The sequence below is a fragment of the Dendropsophus ebraccatus genome, chromosome 6 (assembly GCF_027789765.1).
Source record: "Dendropsophus ebraccatus isolate aDenEbr1 chromosome 6, aDenEbr1.pat, whole genome shotgun sequence".
Classification (NCBI taxonomy): domain Eukaryota; kingdom Metazoa; phylum Chordata; class Amphibia; order Anura; family Hylidae; genus Dendropsophus; species Dendropsophus ebraccatus.
The window spans coordinates 53,816,475-53,831,247 of NC_091459.1; the positions used below are offsets into that span (position 1 = coordinate 53,816,475).

Below are 14,773 nucleotides of genomic sequence, written 5' to 3' on the forward strand. Positions count from 1 at the left end.
AGAGAAAAAAAACACGACTCCAGTTATAAATAAGACGCCCCCTCTACCCCTCTAACCATCCTTATTAAGGACAAGTGAAAAGCCTTATATGACTTATAACAAACTAAACTATTTCTGCTCCCCCAGGTAACAGCCTTGTAACACTGTTGTGTCATCTCTTCAACTTCCACGGGCTTATCCATCACTTTCAGCTTGACATGGTGAAATTGCATAGGTTTCTAGGTATGTATACTTAGGCTGTATAGAATACAGTATTTAACTTAGCAAACAGTGATCCAAACTTTGAAGAGGCACTGTCACATAACTTAGCAAACAGTGATCCAAACTTTGAAGAGGCACTGTCACATAACTTAGCAAACATTGATCCAAACTTTGAAGAGGCACTGTCACAAAAAAGTTAATCAACAAGGGTTGTGATCACAAGCAGTTTTGCAATACACTCACTTTATTTTTTTTTAAAGTTCTCTATGTTTAAATCAATGTTATATATATGGCCAGTAGGTGTCTCCCTTTCTGTTAAACTGTGCTCCATGCTCCCTCCCTGCAAATATTTGGTCTTTTCTCTGTTCAAAAAAAGAGGCCGCAAACAGGAAGCCCCAATCCTTTTCACGCTCATAGACATGACTTGGTATTGATTGACAGCCATTCCTGAGTGTATACGGAGCATTCAGCTGCTGCATGTCCACATTCAGTAGCAGGAAATCCTGGGGATGCTCGCATTGTATGGTCAGCTCTCCTGTCACACAGCTCCGAAACCTCTGTAACCACACAGTGATATTGTACTGACTGAACTGTTAGATAACAAAGAGCATTGTCTCCTGGTAAGCTGCAGAGCTGATAATATAATTAGTAATAGCTAATAATATAATTAGCCCAAGTTAATTGCCCTTAGCTGATATACAACCTGCATGATGTACAGGTGTCTTTCCTTGTGTGAGCACACAAAGGACAGGGACTTCCTGTCTCTTTTTTTGAATAGAGAAAAGACCAAATTTTGTTACAGAGGGAGCATGGAACACAGTTTGGCCATATGTAGTAAATCTCTGTTAGTAAATACTTATATTCCCCATAAAATAGCAATTCAATAACAATATTTCTTAGAACATTGCTTGACGTCACCCCTTTGTTGTTCCTTCTGTAAATGTTCACATACACTGACAACTTGGTGTTACCTTCGCCCTTATCAGTTGGGCACATACACGCTCTTATTCTGTCCAATTAGTGTGAAAAGGGTCAGAGTGTGTAGGGTCACACCTGATTAACCATTGGGATGGAGGAATAACACCGGAACTTCACAGATGCATTGTTGCAGTATTGTTGTTACATTGGAAATGTTTAATATTAGTCAGGAGAGCTGATGGCTCCTCTATAACAAAGATTGAACGCTTGGTTAAAACAGATATCACTTTGGTCTTAAAGTATATAAATTCCATTTTACCCAAGTACATGCGCCAAGCACTCCTTGACACATGTATCTGATATACAGTCGTTCATTACAACTGCCATTGCAGTTGTTCATTACAACTGTATTTCTTAAAGGGGTTATCCAGGGCTACAAAAATGTGGCCACTTTTCCCCCTCTCTTGTCTCCCGTTTGGGTGCAGGTTTTGAAACTGTGTTCCATTGAAGTAAATTAGCTTCATTGCAAACCACACCTGACCTGGAGACAAGATTGGTGCAAAAGTGGCCATGTTTTTGTAGCGCTGGCCTACATTTTGACTAGAGGTATATGGGTTTCTAGTTTTAGACATGAGTTTTAAACATGAGACCATCACGGTTTTGCTTGGACACCAAGTAATAGTCTTTGGTTAGATAAAAACATTTTTTTCTATACTAAGGAATGTGTTTGATCAGTGTTTAATACCTTTATTCACTTGGCATTTTTTTCAGTCATGGTTCAGGAAGACTACCATAGTCAGAACCCCTACCACAATGCTGTCCATGCTGCAGATGTCACACAAGCTATGCACTGCTATTTGAAAGATCCAAAGGTAAGTGTACACAGTAAAATGTCTCTGCTGGTATAATGCCTACATATAGTATTGTTGCAGGTTAGCACATCATCATTTGCTGTAACTTCTTACCAATTTTGTTAATATGGAAGGGGGGAGGGTTTGGACAGGAGGCGATCGGAGGGAAGGTAGGGAACATATACATGCTTTTTGAATGGTTAACATGTTTCTGTGTAATATACTTCCAGTACTTATCAGCTGCTTTATGTCCTGCAGGAAGTGGTGTATTCTTTCCTGTCTGACACAGTGCTCTCTGCTGCCACCCCTGTCCATGTCAGGAACTGTCCAGAGCAGTAGCAAATCACCATAGAAAATCACTCTGCTTTGGACAGTTCCTCAGTCAGTATCCTCCTCCACTCCAAGGCAGGTCAGACGGTGTCAGACTGGAAAGAATACACCATTTCCTGCAGGACATACAGCAGCTGATAAGTACTGAAGGACTGGAGATTTTTAAATAGATGTAAATGACAAATCCAACATTTTTTGCCACCGGAGAACCCATTTAACATACATCTAGAAGCAATCTGTGAAAAAAAAATTAAAAAATATTTTTTTCTTTTATTTAAAAATTGTGTGCACTTGCTTTACATGCAGTATGATTTACAGCAAATGTTCTATCTGTAGCTGGGATGCCTCTTTAAACCTATTTTAACTCTATGCAGTCACATGACTATGGCTCTTCGTTATCTTTTGTGTGATGTCTTGTGCTCTAAACATAAAGTATGGGACATCTTGCCTGGCATGCCTGTCCTCGTCTCCCTGGTTTGCCCCCCTTCCTCTCTGTCTCTGGGGGTAGAGTATTTCACATGCAGGGCAACAAGCAGCAGATAGATGTAAATAGAGATGTCTACCAGAGGTGAATGGAATCAGAGGAACTGTAATCCTCAACAAGCCCTGACAGCATGAAAACTACTGTGCTGCACAGTGTTGGGCAACATAATAAAAAGAAAAATTAATTAATAGGATGGCTTGATTGGCTGCTGTTCGCTAAGTAACGGCCACAAAATATTTATATGAATAGTAATTTGTTAATAGTTATTTTATACATTGTGTGAAGTAACGGCTGTTGTTTCCATAGACTTCAATGGAAATCCTTGAAGACTGAAAATAACGGCGATTATTTTAAATTAAAATGGCAGACTTTTTTATTACTAAAAATACAGTGTGTGTGAACATAGCCTGATTCTGTCATTTAGTAACTATACAGTGTTAGGCTATGTTCACATTACGTAAGAGACCGGCCGTTACGTGACCCGGACGGGCCACGGAATGGCCAGTCTCTGCAAAGATCATCCCGGCCTGCAGTACTGCAGTACCGGCCGGATGATCTTTCCTGCGCAGTGTTCTGATGCAGGCGCATTAGCACCCGACTGTATCAGAACTCTTATAGCACACAATGAAGCAAGCTGCCGGAGCCGCTCGCTTCATTGTGTGAACTGACAGGTCTTTCTGCGGCCGCAGAAAACTGACATGCCAGTTCTTTGCGGCGCCGCATGGGATCCGAGCCGGAGCATATACTATGTGTATACGCTCTGGCCGGGATCCCGTAGAAGAATAGGCAGTGTTCCACACCGTACTTTTACGCTGTGTAAACATAGCCATAGCCATAGACTGGTAAAATGTAAAAAATTGTAAAATGTTATAAAATACAGTGGCCCCTCAACTTACAATGGCCTCAGATTACAATGTATTCAACATACAATGGACCTTGCTGAACCATTGTAACTTGAGACCAGACTCAGCATACAATGCTACAGACAGCCCGGATCTGCGGCACATGGGAAAAACTAGATGGTCGACCAATGAAAGTGGCCATTTACCTGGTCGTCCTGGAACCAATTAATATTGTTACATAAGGGACTAATGTATTGGATTATGACTGTTATTTGCGTCCCTCTTCTTTGGGAGTTTTTTCTGTGAAGGAAGGAAGTGAAGGAAGGGGACTTACAGTGGGTTAAGATGGCTGGGTTTAGAGCAGGAATGGGAACCCTTCAGCCCTCCAGCTGTTGCAAAAGTCCCATCATGTCTGAACAGCCAAAGCTTCAGTTTTGCAACAACTGGAGGGCTGAAGACTCCCCATCCCTGTTTTTAAAGCCATGGCTATCCCAGGACAACTGTAGGTTGTACATGAACACAGTTAACATAGGTAATGCACATGATATGTTTTCCATTGGTGCGTCTTTAAGGGTGCTTCATGTTGATCAACCTGTTCTCTATAAAAAGTAAACGTACTTTCTTCATACAGCTTGCAAGCTACCTAACTCCTCTGGATATAATGCTCGGGCTGTTGGCAGCGGCCGCACATGACGTGGATCATCCAGGAGTAAACCAGTCATTTTTGATAAAAACTAAACACCATCTTGCCAGCCTCTACCAGGTAAGACTATTTAGGGTCACTGTGCATGGGGTTAAGCATTATGACTGTCCTTTGGCAGCACTATTAAAGTAGTAAGGCCAGGTTCACACCAGCGTTTTTCCCTCCAGCACAATTCCTTTTCTCTTTTTCGTTTTGATAACCGAGAAACAGAACCTACCAGATCCGTCATACTCTCTGTTCATTTCAAGGGGTTTTCATCATGCTCTGTTTTCCACAAATCCATCAGTGTTCCTTTTTGTTGGATAGATACACACAATTTTTTTTTGCCTGTCCAAGAAACGGAACAGGAACGGAAAGTGCACATCTGTTTATTTTACAAGATAGACAATGATGAAGGATCTAAGCAGAATCTATTCCTGTTCACGTCCATTTTGAAGTTATCCGTCACCATCTGTTTTTTTCACTGAGCATGTGCAGAAGTAAGAAACCAGGAAGGAATAAAAAACTGATATGCAAACAGATGCCGACTGAAGCAAATGGATGGACAAAAGCCAGTTAATAAAACCAAAATGCAAACGGGCCTTTAAAAACCTGATAATTTTGCAGTTTGTGCTTGTCCTTTCATTTAATATAGACGGATCCGTTCATAAATGAGACAAACGCAGCTGAATTTTAATAACCTTGCAATCCTCAAGTGAAGTATGTTACATTTCATTTAGAAAATAAAGACCTTTATCAGGCAGACATTGCCCTCATAGCTGCATGTAACACTCGCCATGATTTGCTTGCCCATACACCCCTAAACATACCGCAGTGATAGCGACTATTTGAGTCCAAAATGTGATTATAAATGATTCATTTCTGATGAAACAAAGGGGAAATGTATGTTATTTATTATCATTTTTTGACTATATTTAGTTTAAATGCTGTCCTGGAGTAGTAGACACTACATGACCATAGACACTACATACCATATGATTCCCAGTAGGTATTTATTTGATTGTGTTCCTTCCATAGAATACATCTGTTTTAGAGAACCATCACTGGAGGTCCACTGTTGGTATGCTAAGAGAGTCGAGGCTACTAGCACATTTGTCAAAGGAAATGACGTAAGTATTATGAAACAGCAGAACTTTCAATTTCCTTAAAATGTAAAAAAAACTTTGCCATTTTCTTATACAAAAAAACTTGCAGGAAATATTTGTAAGGGTTATGAGAGCTATGCGGTGATTCCCAGTTGTGTGACCCAGAATTGCTGAATTGTATTGTCTGTCATACAGTCTTTTCATTCTTACAAGGAGATGGGGTCACAATGCGACCCACAGTATGGAGTTCCAGCAAATGCTTGATCCTGCTCGCCTTTGGGTTGCAGCAAGACCCCATTCAATTGTATGTGTGAAGGGTTTTTATTTATCAAATTAACAGGTATCAAAAAGGTATACTATATGTCCTGCAGGAAGCAATCTATTCGTTCCAGTCTGACACACTGCTCTCTGCTGTCACCCTTGTCCATGTCAGGAACTGTCCAGAGCAGGAGATGTTTTCTATAGAGATTTACTACTACTCTGGAAGTTTCTAACATGGACATAGGTGGCAGCAGAGAGCTCTTTGTCAGACTGGAAAGAATACACCATTTGCTGTAGGACATACAGCAGATGATAAGTACTGGGACAGTTTTTTAATAGCTGTAAGAGATTTTTTTTAATAGAAGTAAATTATAAATCTATATAACTTTTTAACACCAGTTGATTTTAAAGAAAAACATTTTTGGCCCTTTAAGTCCTGTAAGTTTTTTTTTCCAGAATATCCCACAGAGGCTCTGTCGCATTGAGATCTCAAATATTTAGCCTCTATGTCAACACCTTAAACTCTTTGTCAATACCTTGTCACTGGTTCACCTATTGTCCTTTCTTGGACCCCTTCTGGTAGATAATAACCACAGTACTCTGGGAAAACTTACTTATATGTAAAGGAGTTATACAGTCAGCTAATATCATCTCCTGGCACATCACAAGGGGCCGCACTTCATGCAAGGACACACAGGCCTGGTAATGGTTATGGCGAACGCTTCTCTTACATTATTTTCAACATTTGATGTTATTTCAGACTTGATATTGAACAGCAGCTGGGTTCTTTAATATTATCGACAGACATCAATCGCCAGAACGAGTTTCTAGGCCGATTGAAAGGTCACCTCGACAACAAAGATCTCATCTTAACAGATTCAGACCACAGGCATTTTATGTTACAGGTAAGCCGCCTAAACCCCCCCTCCCCCCGCTCCCATTAATAAGCCTGATTCTGGACTGATTGCGTGGCAAGCTAGGCAGTATAGGTTTAGGTTAAAAGGGCACTCACTATGTTAGCCTCAGTCTGTCTGTCTACAGTATATAGTTTTTGTCATAAAAGACATACTTTATTTGGCTTATAAAAATGGTGTGAATGTCATGTGTCTTTTACAAGCAAAAGGTTAATCTATGGAGTTATTCACTTGCATTTTCCATTTTTCATCCATTTTGTGAATGTAAAATGCCCATTGACATCTATGAAGGGAGATTAAAACCCAGATGCATCTGTATGTGTTCTCTATTTGATCTATATTGCATCGGTGTGTCATTAGTATTTCATCTTTATCAATTTCCTATCAGTGTTTACTGTGCAGATATACAGATGCAATACTGATGCCATTTCACCGCTAACACATCCATATTTCTTATCTATAGTACTGACATGTACCAATATGTGTGTGTAAAACAATCTAAGGGTCATAGTGTAGTGGGCTGGCCATGCCGGGTTGCATGGGGAGTTGGTGGTAGTCTTCATCTGCCGGGTCAGCTGGCATGGTGGTGTGGTAGCTAAGTGGGTCTGGGGGCACTTGTAACAGTAGCCTACCATGGTGTTGGACCCACCCCGGACAATTGGCATGGCAGCACCACAATAACAAGGAGGTAACCCTAGTGTACAGGTGTATGTGTAGGTGCAGGTCCGCAAGGAGGAAGCCTAGTGCGTTGGCAAAAATAGAACCCTTTACCGGAGATAACCGTAGTGCAATACAAGTAAAAGAATAGCTGGAAACAGTTCAGTGCAATACAATCAGTACAGTTTGCAATAACTTAGGTGCTCACAGTTGAGGTAGAAGGCAAGTGCTTGAAGTACTAGGTGCTTTGCATTAGAGAGAGTGAGAGGGGAGAGGAGTTGCCAGAGGGGCCCTGCCCAATGTAGTAATGTGCTCTGCCAAAACAGTTTAAGTGAATATCAGAGTTGAAAGAGACTACTTGTTCTCACGGATGGCTTGTTAGTCCCTGACCGCCTTATACGCCCTAGTTACAGGCTGCCCGTCCTAGGTGGGTAATACAAGCCTGTTAACCCTGTAGTTCCCTCAGCTGTGCATAAAGCTAGACAAAGGCAGTGGTGACACCTCTTGGGGAAAACACAATAATACACAATCTCCCACTTGTGTGAACCTGAGGGAGTTACTTGCTGAGGTGCAATAGACAGTACCCAGTGCTGGGACACTACAGTAGCTTATAAGCTAACCAGAAACATTATAATTTTAGGAAACACAGGCCCCTTTATCAATCTGTTTTACTAGACTGTGTGCCATGAAAGCCTTAAAGGGGTACCCCAGAGAAATAAATACATTTTTTTTTTAAAAAAATCAACTGGTTCGGGGTTCATCCAATGGCTCTGCCCCTAGGGAGTCCAGGAAAACATGGATGCAGCCTATGGCCTATGACTGTATCCATGTTTCCACGACTTCCCAGGGTTGCATCCAACTTCAGCAGCCACTGCTAATCAAATGCTGCATGCTTAATATTCGCTCAACTCTAGTATAGGCCAATATATTTAATGACATTGTATGTGCAAAAGTAAGACCTGACATATGATTATTAAATAGTATAAAGTCCATTGTTACTTAACTAAATTGCAATTTCAGATTGCCCTGAAGTGTGCTGACATCTGCAATCCATGCCGTGTGTGGGAGCTGAGCAAGCAGTGGAGTGAGAGAGTCTGTGAAGAATTCTACAGACAAGGTTAGATACTGCCAGAAATCCAGCAGCCCTGAGCCAAACCAATAACTTCCAACTATTTTTTTTAAACAAAGCTTAAAAGATTCTTTTAGGACAAAGCCAAGTCTCTAGAATACAGTGAATCACCATTGCTTCCATTTCCGGACTAATGCAGTAGTTAGGAAAAGCTTTTTACAGGAGGCTCTGTCTTCGGTCGCATTGGAGTCTCCTGCCCAGTATTATTCCCCCAAACCGAGAATGAGCCGAGGAAGTAAGGGAAACTTTTGTAAACTTTCTTTTTTTTCTGGATGTAAATCTGGCCTTTCCATTATCAGCCGTATCCTTGTAATCAGTGATCTAGATAGTTTAAATGAATAATCACAGTATGGTGCCCACTGGCTTAAAACATAAATTTTAATATCTGTTTTTAAAATAGTATGCCAACATACATTCAATATACATCACATGTACCCACATGGCCCCTTGTGTATAGTGCCAACGTATCCCCCTAGTGTACTGCACCACCATATTCCCTTCAGGAAAAATCCTGAAGGGTGTCCGTAGCTCATGTAGCCCTATAGGTCCAGAAATCCTTCCGGATTTCCTAAAAAGAAATCCAGACAGATTATCCAGATGTGTGAAGGGGCCTAAAGGTCCCCATACAGATTATACCCTTGATGGCAGATTCGGCTGGTATTATAAATTTTATGGGGCTTTCCTGCCCATCCACGACAGATGATGTTGGTGGATACAGGGGTTGGGTATGTTGGAAAAATCATTGTCTGACCCCTACATGTTTGACTACATGTAATGTGTATTCAGTCACTTAGCAGAGTAATGACTGGGAACTAACATGGCTTTTTATCTGCTTTCTAGGAGACCTTGAAAAAAAGTTTGGTCTAGAAATAAGCCCACTTTGCAATCAACAAAAGGACTCAATACCCAGTATTCAAGTTGGTAAGTGCCCTTAAAGGGGTATTCCAAAGAAAAAAATAGTTTTTAAATTAACTGGTGTCAGAAAGTAATACAGATTTGTAAATTATTTCTGTTTAAAAATATTAATAGACCTTTTTATCGGAAATGTGCAACTCGTTGCAAAATAGTGGGGAAAATGTTACAAAAATGCCATGTGTGAACACAGCCTTGGGGAATGTGAGGGGGGATTACAGCATGGTGCCCTGTTATGTTGAAGGAAGCAGCTGGTGCTGCAACCTCACTGATGTGGTTACACTTTCCCATTTTTCTGTAAAATATAATGACTGTCCATGTTTTTGCATACATTGGCAAGGAATTAAAGGAAAAACCCTGATGTGTACAATAATAATAAGTTCAGGAAAAAGAAAACAAACGGAGGCGCTGTATGTGCATGAGTACCTGTGGCGAAAAGTGCTTTAAAATAGATGGTGAAAAATGCACACTCACCTTGGGTGGTCATACTGCGCCTGATAACTCAGTTTGGAGCTCGGCTGAATGTAGATGTGGCAAGATGCAGAAGAATGGTGGGTATCCAGTGGAACTTCCAAGATGTGTGAGGACATAGATGCCATAGATTAGGATGGACATATTTATTTGCTATGCAATGCATTTCAGGTGCACTGCAGTTCCTTTTATAAGACATCAGATGTATGATGAAGGGAGCCGCAGTGCACCTGAAACACATTGCATAGGGAATAAAATTGTCAATCCTGATCTATGGCATCTATGGATGGATAGAACATCTGGAAAGTTGCCCTCCATTCTTCTGCACCTTGCCACATGTACAATAATAACACATTTATTATAAAGTGCTACATTGTTGCTTTTTCAAGACTACTGTACATCCTCTTTGCACAATACTTGAACTTACATGCTTATTTCCGATTGCTCTTAGGCTTTATAACCTACATTGCAGAGCCACTGTTTGTGGAGTGGACAAGGTTTACCGGAGACACTCCTCTGTCTGTGAATATGCTAAATCACCTCAGGAAGAATAAAGCCAAGTGGAGAGCCCTGTCACACAAGCAGCGCAGCAAGAGCAACGATCGTCTGGGGCCTGTAAACGAAGGCATAGAGGGACAAAAGATCAGCGAAGGTGGCGCCCCCTAGAGTCCGGATCTTCTTCTGTTATTGCTGCCTTTTCCTTACCTTCTTCCAGTGAAGAGGGATTCCTGACAACCTCAGGTGGGCTGTTGTTACTTTTTACAACAGGTCTAAGAGAGGTCAGAAGGAAGCAGAGGATAGTAATGGGGTTACAGTGGTTACCTGCTGTCCAGCCTGGTATCATGTTATATCAGCCTTTCCACTTTTATCTCTGGGCAAGACCAGCACCCTCTTTTCCAGTGATCAGACTGTCCTGTGTCAAGGACCACAGAAACCGGTGGATTCTCCTAAATGAAGAGGACACCCCGTGCAGACTAATGTAGCAGCATATAGCACTTTTGTACTGTTGTTCAAGCTTAATGCAAGCTACCCCCAACCTACTGAGTGACATCCAACCATGATCACTAAAGCAAATACAAAACCACAGCAAAATGGGGAAAAACACCAGCACCAATTGGACTCACAAGAGATCTATCTGACAAACAACTTTCTATTGTTATTATTATGTAAAATAACAAAAGCAAAATATTTTCTTTATTTTTACTTTTTATATTGTCTAGATCAGAACAAAAGAAGCACTACCCACACTACCCTACAAATGTACAGACACCTTTGCACACCACTTTGGATGTAAAAGAGAGTATATAAACTGTTGGCTGGACTTATTTGACTCTATAGAGCTTACGGCCAATTGATCACAAAGGATTTATAGATGCAGCAGATGTAATTTTTTTTTTTTTTGCATCTGCCTCTATTTTCTGTATCTGCTCTACTTTCTGTATATGTATACGGAGCAAACTGATCCCCCATGCCAAAATACTGACCAGTTGTGAAACTGCTACCTGTACAGATATTGGCACTGTGAACAGAACATCTGTTACTTTTCAGATAAAAATATATATATTATAGCATCTGTAAATATGGTATATAGATTATTTCTAATAGAGCGCTCACTTGCAGATAAAGGCCTTAAATTTTAACTTATGTTTCACTCATTGTATTATTCACCTAATTCACTAATGCCTTTGGTCAAACATCAGCGGTTTCCATATGTGATGAAACACTAGGTCCTATTTACTAACATTGCCTAGTGTATGATGAACACCAATAGCAGCCAATCAGCATACAGACTGTATATACAATAAGATTAGTTATGACGTTAGGGGTGTGACTGGTTACAGTGAGGTGCCATCATTGTATCCTAATGCGATGATAGTAAACAAACAAAATTCTTGAACTTCAAAGTCATGCCACATGAATAGACTATATACTACTAATATACTAATAGATGGACCTCGATCATACATTCATCTGCTGTTTTACAGGCCCCCGTCCATCAGACTATAAAGGGGTACTGCGGCGAAGAAAAGAAAACTTATTTCAAATCATCTGGTATCAGAAAATTATACAGATTTGTAAATTACTTCTATTTAAAAATATCAAGTTTTCTAGAACTTATCATTTGCTGTATGTCCTGCACGAAGTGGTGTATTCTTTTCAGTCTGACACAGTGCTCTCTGCTGCCACCTCTGTCCATATCAGGAACTGCCCAGTGCAGAAGAGGTTTTCTATGGGTATTTCTGTTGCTCTAGACAGTTCCTGACATAGACAGAGATGGCAGTAGAGAGACCTGTTGTCAGACACCACTTCCCGCAGGACATACAGCAGCTGATAAGTACTAGAAGACTTTAGATTTTTAACTAGAAGTAATTTACAAATCTGTATAACTTTACAACACCTTGATCTGAAAGAAATAAAATTCGCTGAAGTTTCCCTTTAAAATTTAAAAGGTTTAAGTGTCCCAGTTGATAACTGTGGACCAAGTCGCCCCCATCTGTCCTCAGCATTCTCTTAGAATCTCCATCACATTGATACTTGTTCCACTTATACATTTTGGCTACTGTGCTTTTGGTGCATTTACCATTTCATGCATTTGGCTTAAAATTCAACTCTCTGATGCCACCTTTTAGAGGTAGCTTTCCCTTCAAGTCAGTGTTTGACTCCTGTAAAAAGCCTTAGAATATGACTGGGGATTTAACAAGCCAAGCCATGAGCTCCTCCGAAGGGGAAGTTACCCATTGTGTAGACAGCCATTTGGGGGTTGTTGGCCCTAGGCAGCACAGAGAGGTTTTGCATTGTTGGACCAAAGGTATAATCAGAGTTCTGATTTACAAATTCTCCTTCCCAGAATTCCTAGTGATGCATCAATGGCTTATAAATCACTACACATGTTTATGGCTCTCTTCTCCAGGAGACATTACCCCTTTTGGTCCTATGCATGTGGCAAAAAAATGTATAAAAACATTTTTTACTGTATAAAAAGCCAGGGTGTAGCATGTTTTTGTGGATCTTTAGTGGCATTTTTATTTAGCCTCAATCCACTATGCATTTTCCTGGTGTCTTTCAGGCATTAGCAAAGCCTATGGGGAAATGCTACAACAAAAACACCACACTCAGAACATGCTGCGTTTGGAAAACCTAAAAATGATGCCTCTCACCCAAAAGAATGGCACAAGCCGAAACAGGACAGCAGATGTTGGCCAGTTAAAGTGACTCTGTACCCACAATCCGCCCCCCAAACCACTTGTACTTCGGATAGCTGCTTTTAATCCAAGATCTGTCCTGGGGTCAGTTCAGCAGGTGATGCAGTTATTGACCTAAAAAAGGCCTGCACCACCTCTTCGTCCCTCCTCCCCGCCCTCTTCATCATTGGAAATGCCCCAGGCAGAATTTCTCCTATTCATCACTTTTCTAAATACTGCATATGTGGTGGATCGTTAAGGCTCATGTGCAGTGTTCAGACAAGTGGTGATTAGGAGAAATCCTTCCGGGGCATTCCTATTGGGGAATAGAGTGGTGAGGAGGGACGGAGAGGTGGTACAAGCCTAGGGCACAGACACTCTAGGCCACACCAAGTTGACACAGGATTGCAAGTTTAAAAGTTGTTTTTTAGGAAAGTTACTGCATCACCTGCTGAACGGACCCCAGGACACATCTTGGATTAGAATAGAAGCAGCTAGAGTGGCTTTTATGGTGTGCTCCAGCAAAAGAATTTTTTTTAAATCAGCTAGTGTCAGAAAGCTATACAGAGTTGTAAATTAGTAATTTTAACAACTCTCAATTCTTTAAGTACTTATCAGCTGCTGTAGGTCCTGCAGGAAGTGGTGTATTCTTTCTAGTCTGCCACAGAGCCACCTCTGTCCATGACAGGAACTGTCCAGAGCAGGAGAGGTTTTCTATGGGGATTTTCTGCTACTCTTGACAGTTCCTGACATGCGCAGAGTTGGCAGCAGAGAGCACTGTGTCTGACTGAAAAGAATACACCACTTCCTGAAGAATTTTAAATAGCCTGTCATTTACTAATCTATAGAACTTTCTGACACCAGTTGATTTGATTTTTTTTTTTTCACCAGTGTACCCCTTTAAAACACACACACACAAAAATAATATGAAAAACACTGCATGTAAAGCCAGCCTTTTTTAAGACTACACTGTGTACCTCCAGTACTTTTGGCATTATGGAAACTCTTTGGACAGATCCCACAAGGCAAAGGGGGGTCAATTTTGAGGTATATCTGCTTCTCAAGCAATTTTAGAAGAATGGTAATTTTTTAGGGAGGAGGAATTTTCTATTTATTGTTTTTAATGCTGAAACAAGATGAAGAAGTAAGAAAATAAAGAGTCTTATTATGTGCACTTTATATTCAGCTTTATATCTGTAAAAGTGTTACTCCCTACATGTACATACAGTTTATTCTAAAAAATACAAGTCACAGTCCCTGTCTCGTTTGTTACCTCTATTATTTCATTCATAGTCTCGAATATATATGTATATGGTTTGCCAGGAATACATTATTGATGGTTAACTGTGTGATTTGCTCTTTCTACACCAAAAAATACTAAAGATAAAAAGAGGAAAATTGAAAGGGAAACCACCCAGCTTTTATTCTTCCATACTTGTTCTCAAATTTTAAAGGGTACTTATCTTTTAAACAAAGTTCTGACATGTCATAGCAACATTGTATTGTTCTGGGTCTGGGTGCTGAGACTCCCGCCAATTGTTAGAATTAGGGGAAGATACACGCAGCAGCAGCTCTGCCTCTTCATCTTCGATCTTACTGCTAAAGTAGCAGTCAACAAAATTATAATGGAGCCCCATGGAACTTCCGGTACAGTGATTACTGGAAGTTCCATAGGGCTCGGCTATAATTCTGTTGACTGCTACTATAGCAGTGAGATGGAGATGAAGAGGCAGAGCACATGCTGCTCCATTGTAACAATCGACGGAGGTCTCAGCATCCGGACCCCGAGCGATACAAACCTCTGACACATTGCTATGACATGTCTGAAGTTTG

At 40.7% G+C, this 14,773-nt stretch overlaps 1 protein-coding gene across 4 annotated transcripts in view; it reads left to right on the forward strand.

Annotated features, from left to right (window-relative positions):
- The window catches only part of PDE7B (phosphodiesterase 7B), a 269,764-nt gene extending 255,564 nt beyond the window's left edge, over positions 1 to 14,200 (forward strand). For all 4 annotated transcript variants that reach the window (XM_069974991.1, XM_069974993.1, XM_069974990.1 and 1 more), the window contains 8 exons: positions 127 to 222; positions 1,891 to 1,991; positions 4,258 to 4,389; positions 5,347 to 5,438; positions 6,436 to 6,580; positions 8,267 to 8,363; positions 9,216 to 9,296; positions 10,210 to 14,200. In XM_069974991.1, coding sequence (XP_069831092.1) covers positions 127 to 222; positions 1,891 to 1,991; positions 4,258 to 4,389; positions 5,347 to 5,438; positions 6,436 to 6,580; positions 8,267 to 8,363; positions 9,216 to 9,296; positions 10,210 to 10,424 — 959 coding nt within the window. In that variant the 3' untranslated portion in view covers positions 10,425 to 14,200. The remainder of the gene's footprint in view (positions 1 to 126; positions 223 to 1,890; positions 1,992 to 4,257; positions 4,390 to 5,346; positions 5,439 to 6,435; positions 6,581 to 8,266; positions 8,364 to 9,215; positions 9,297 to 10,209) is intronic.
- Positions 14,201 to 14,773: the final 573 nt, after the last annotated feature.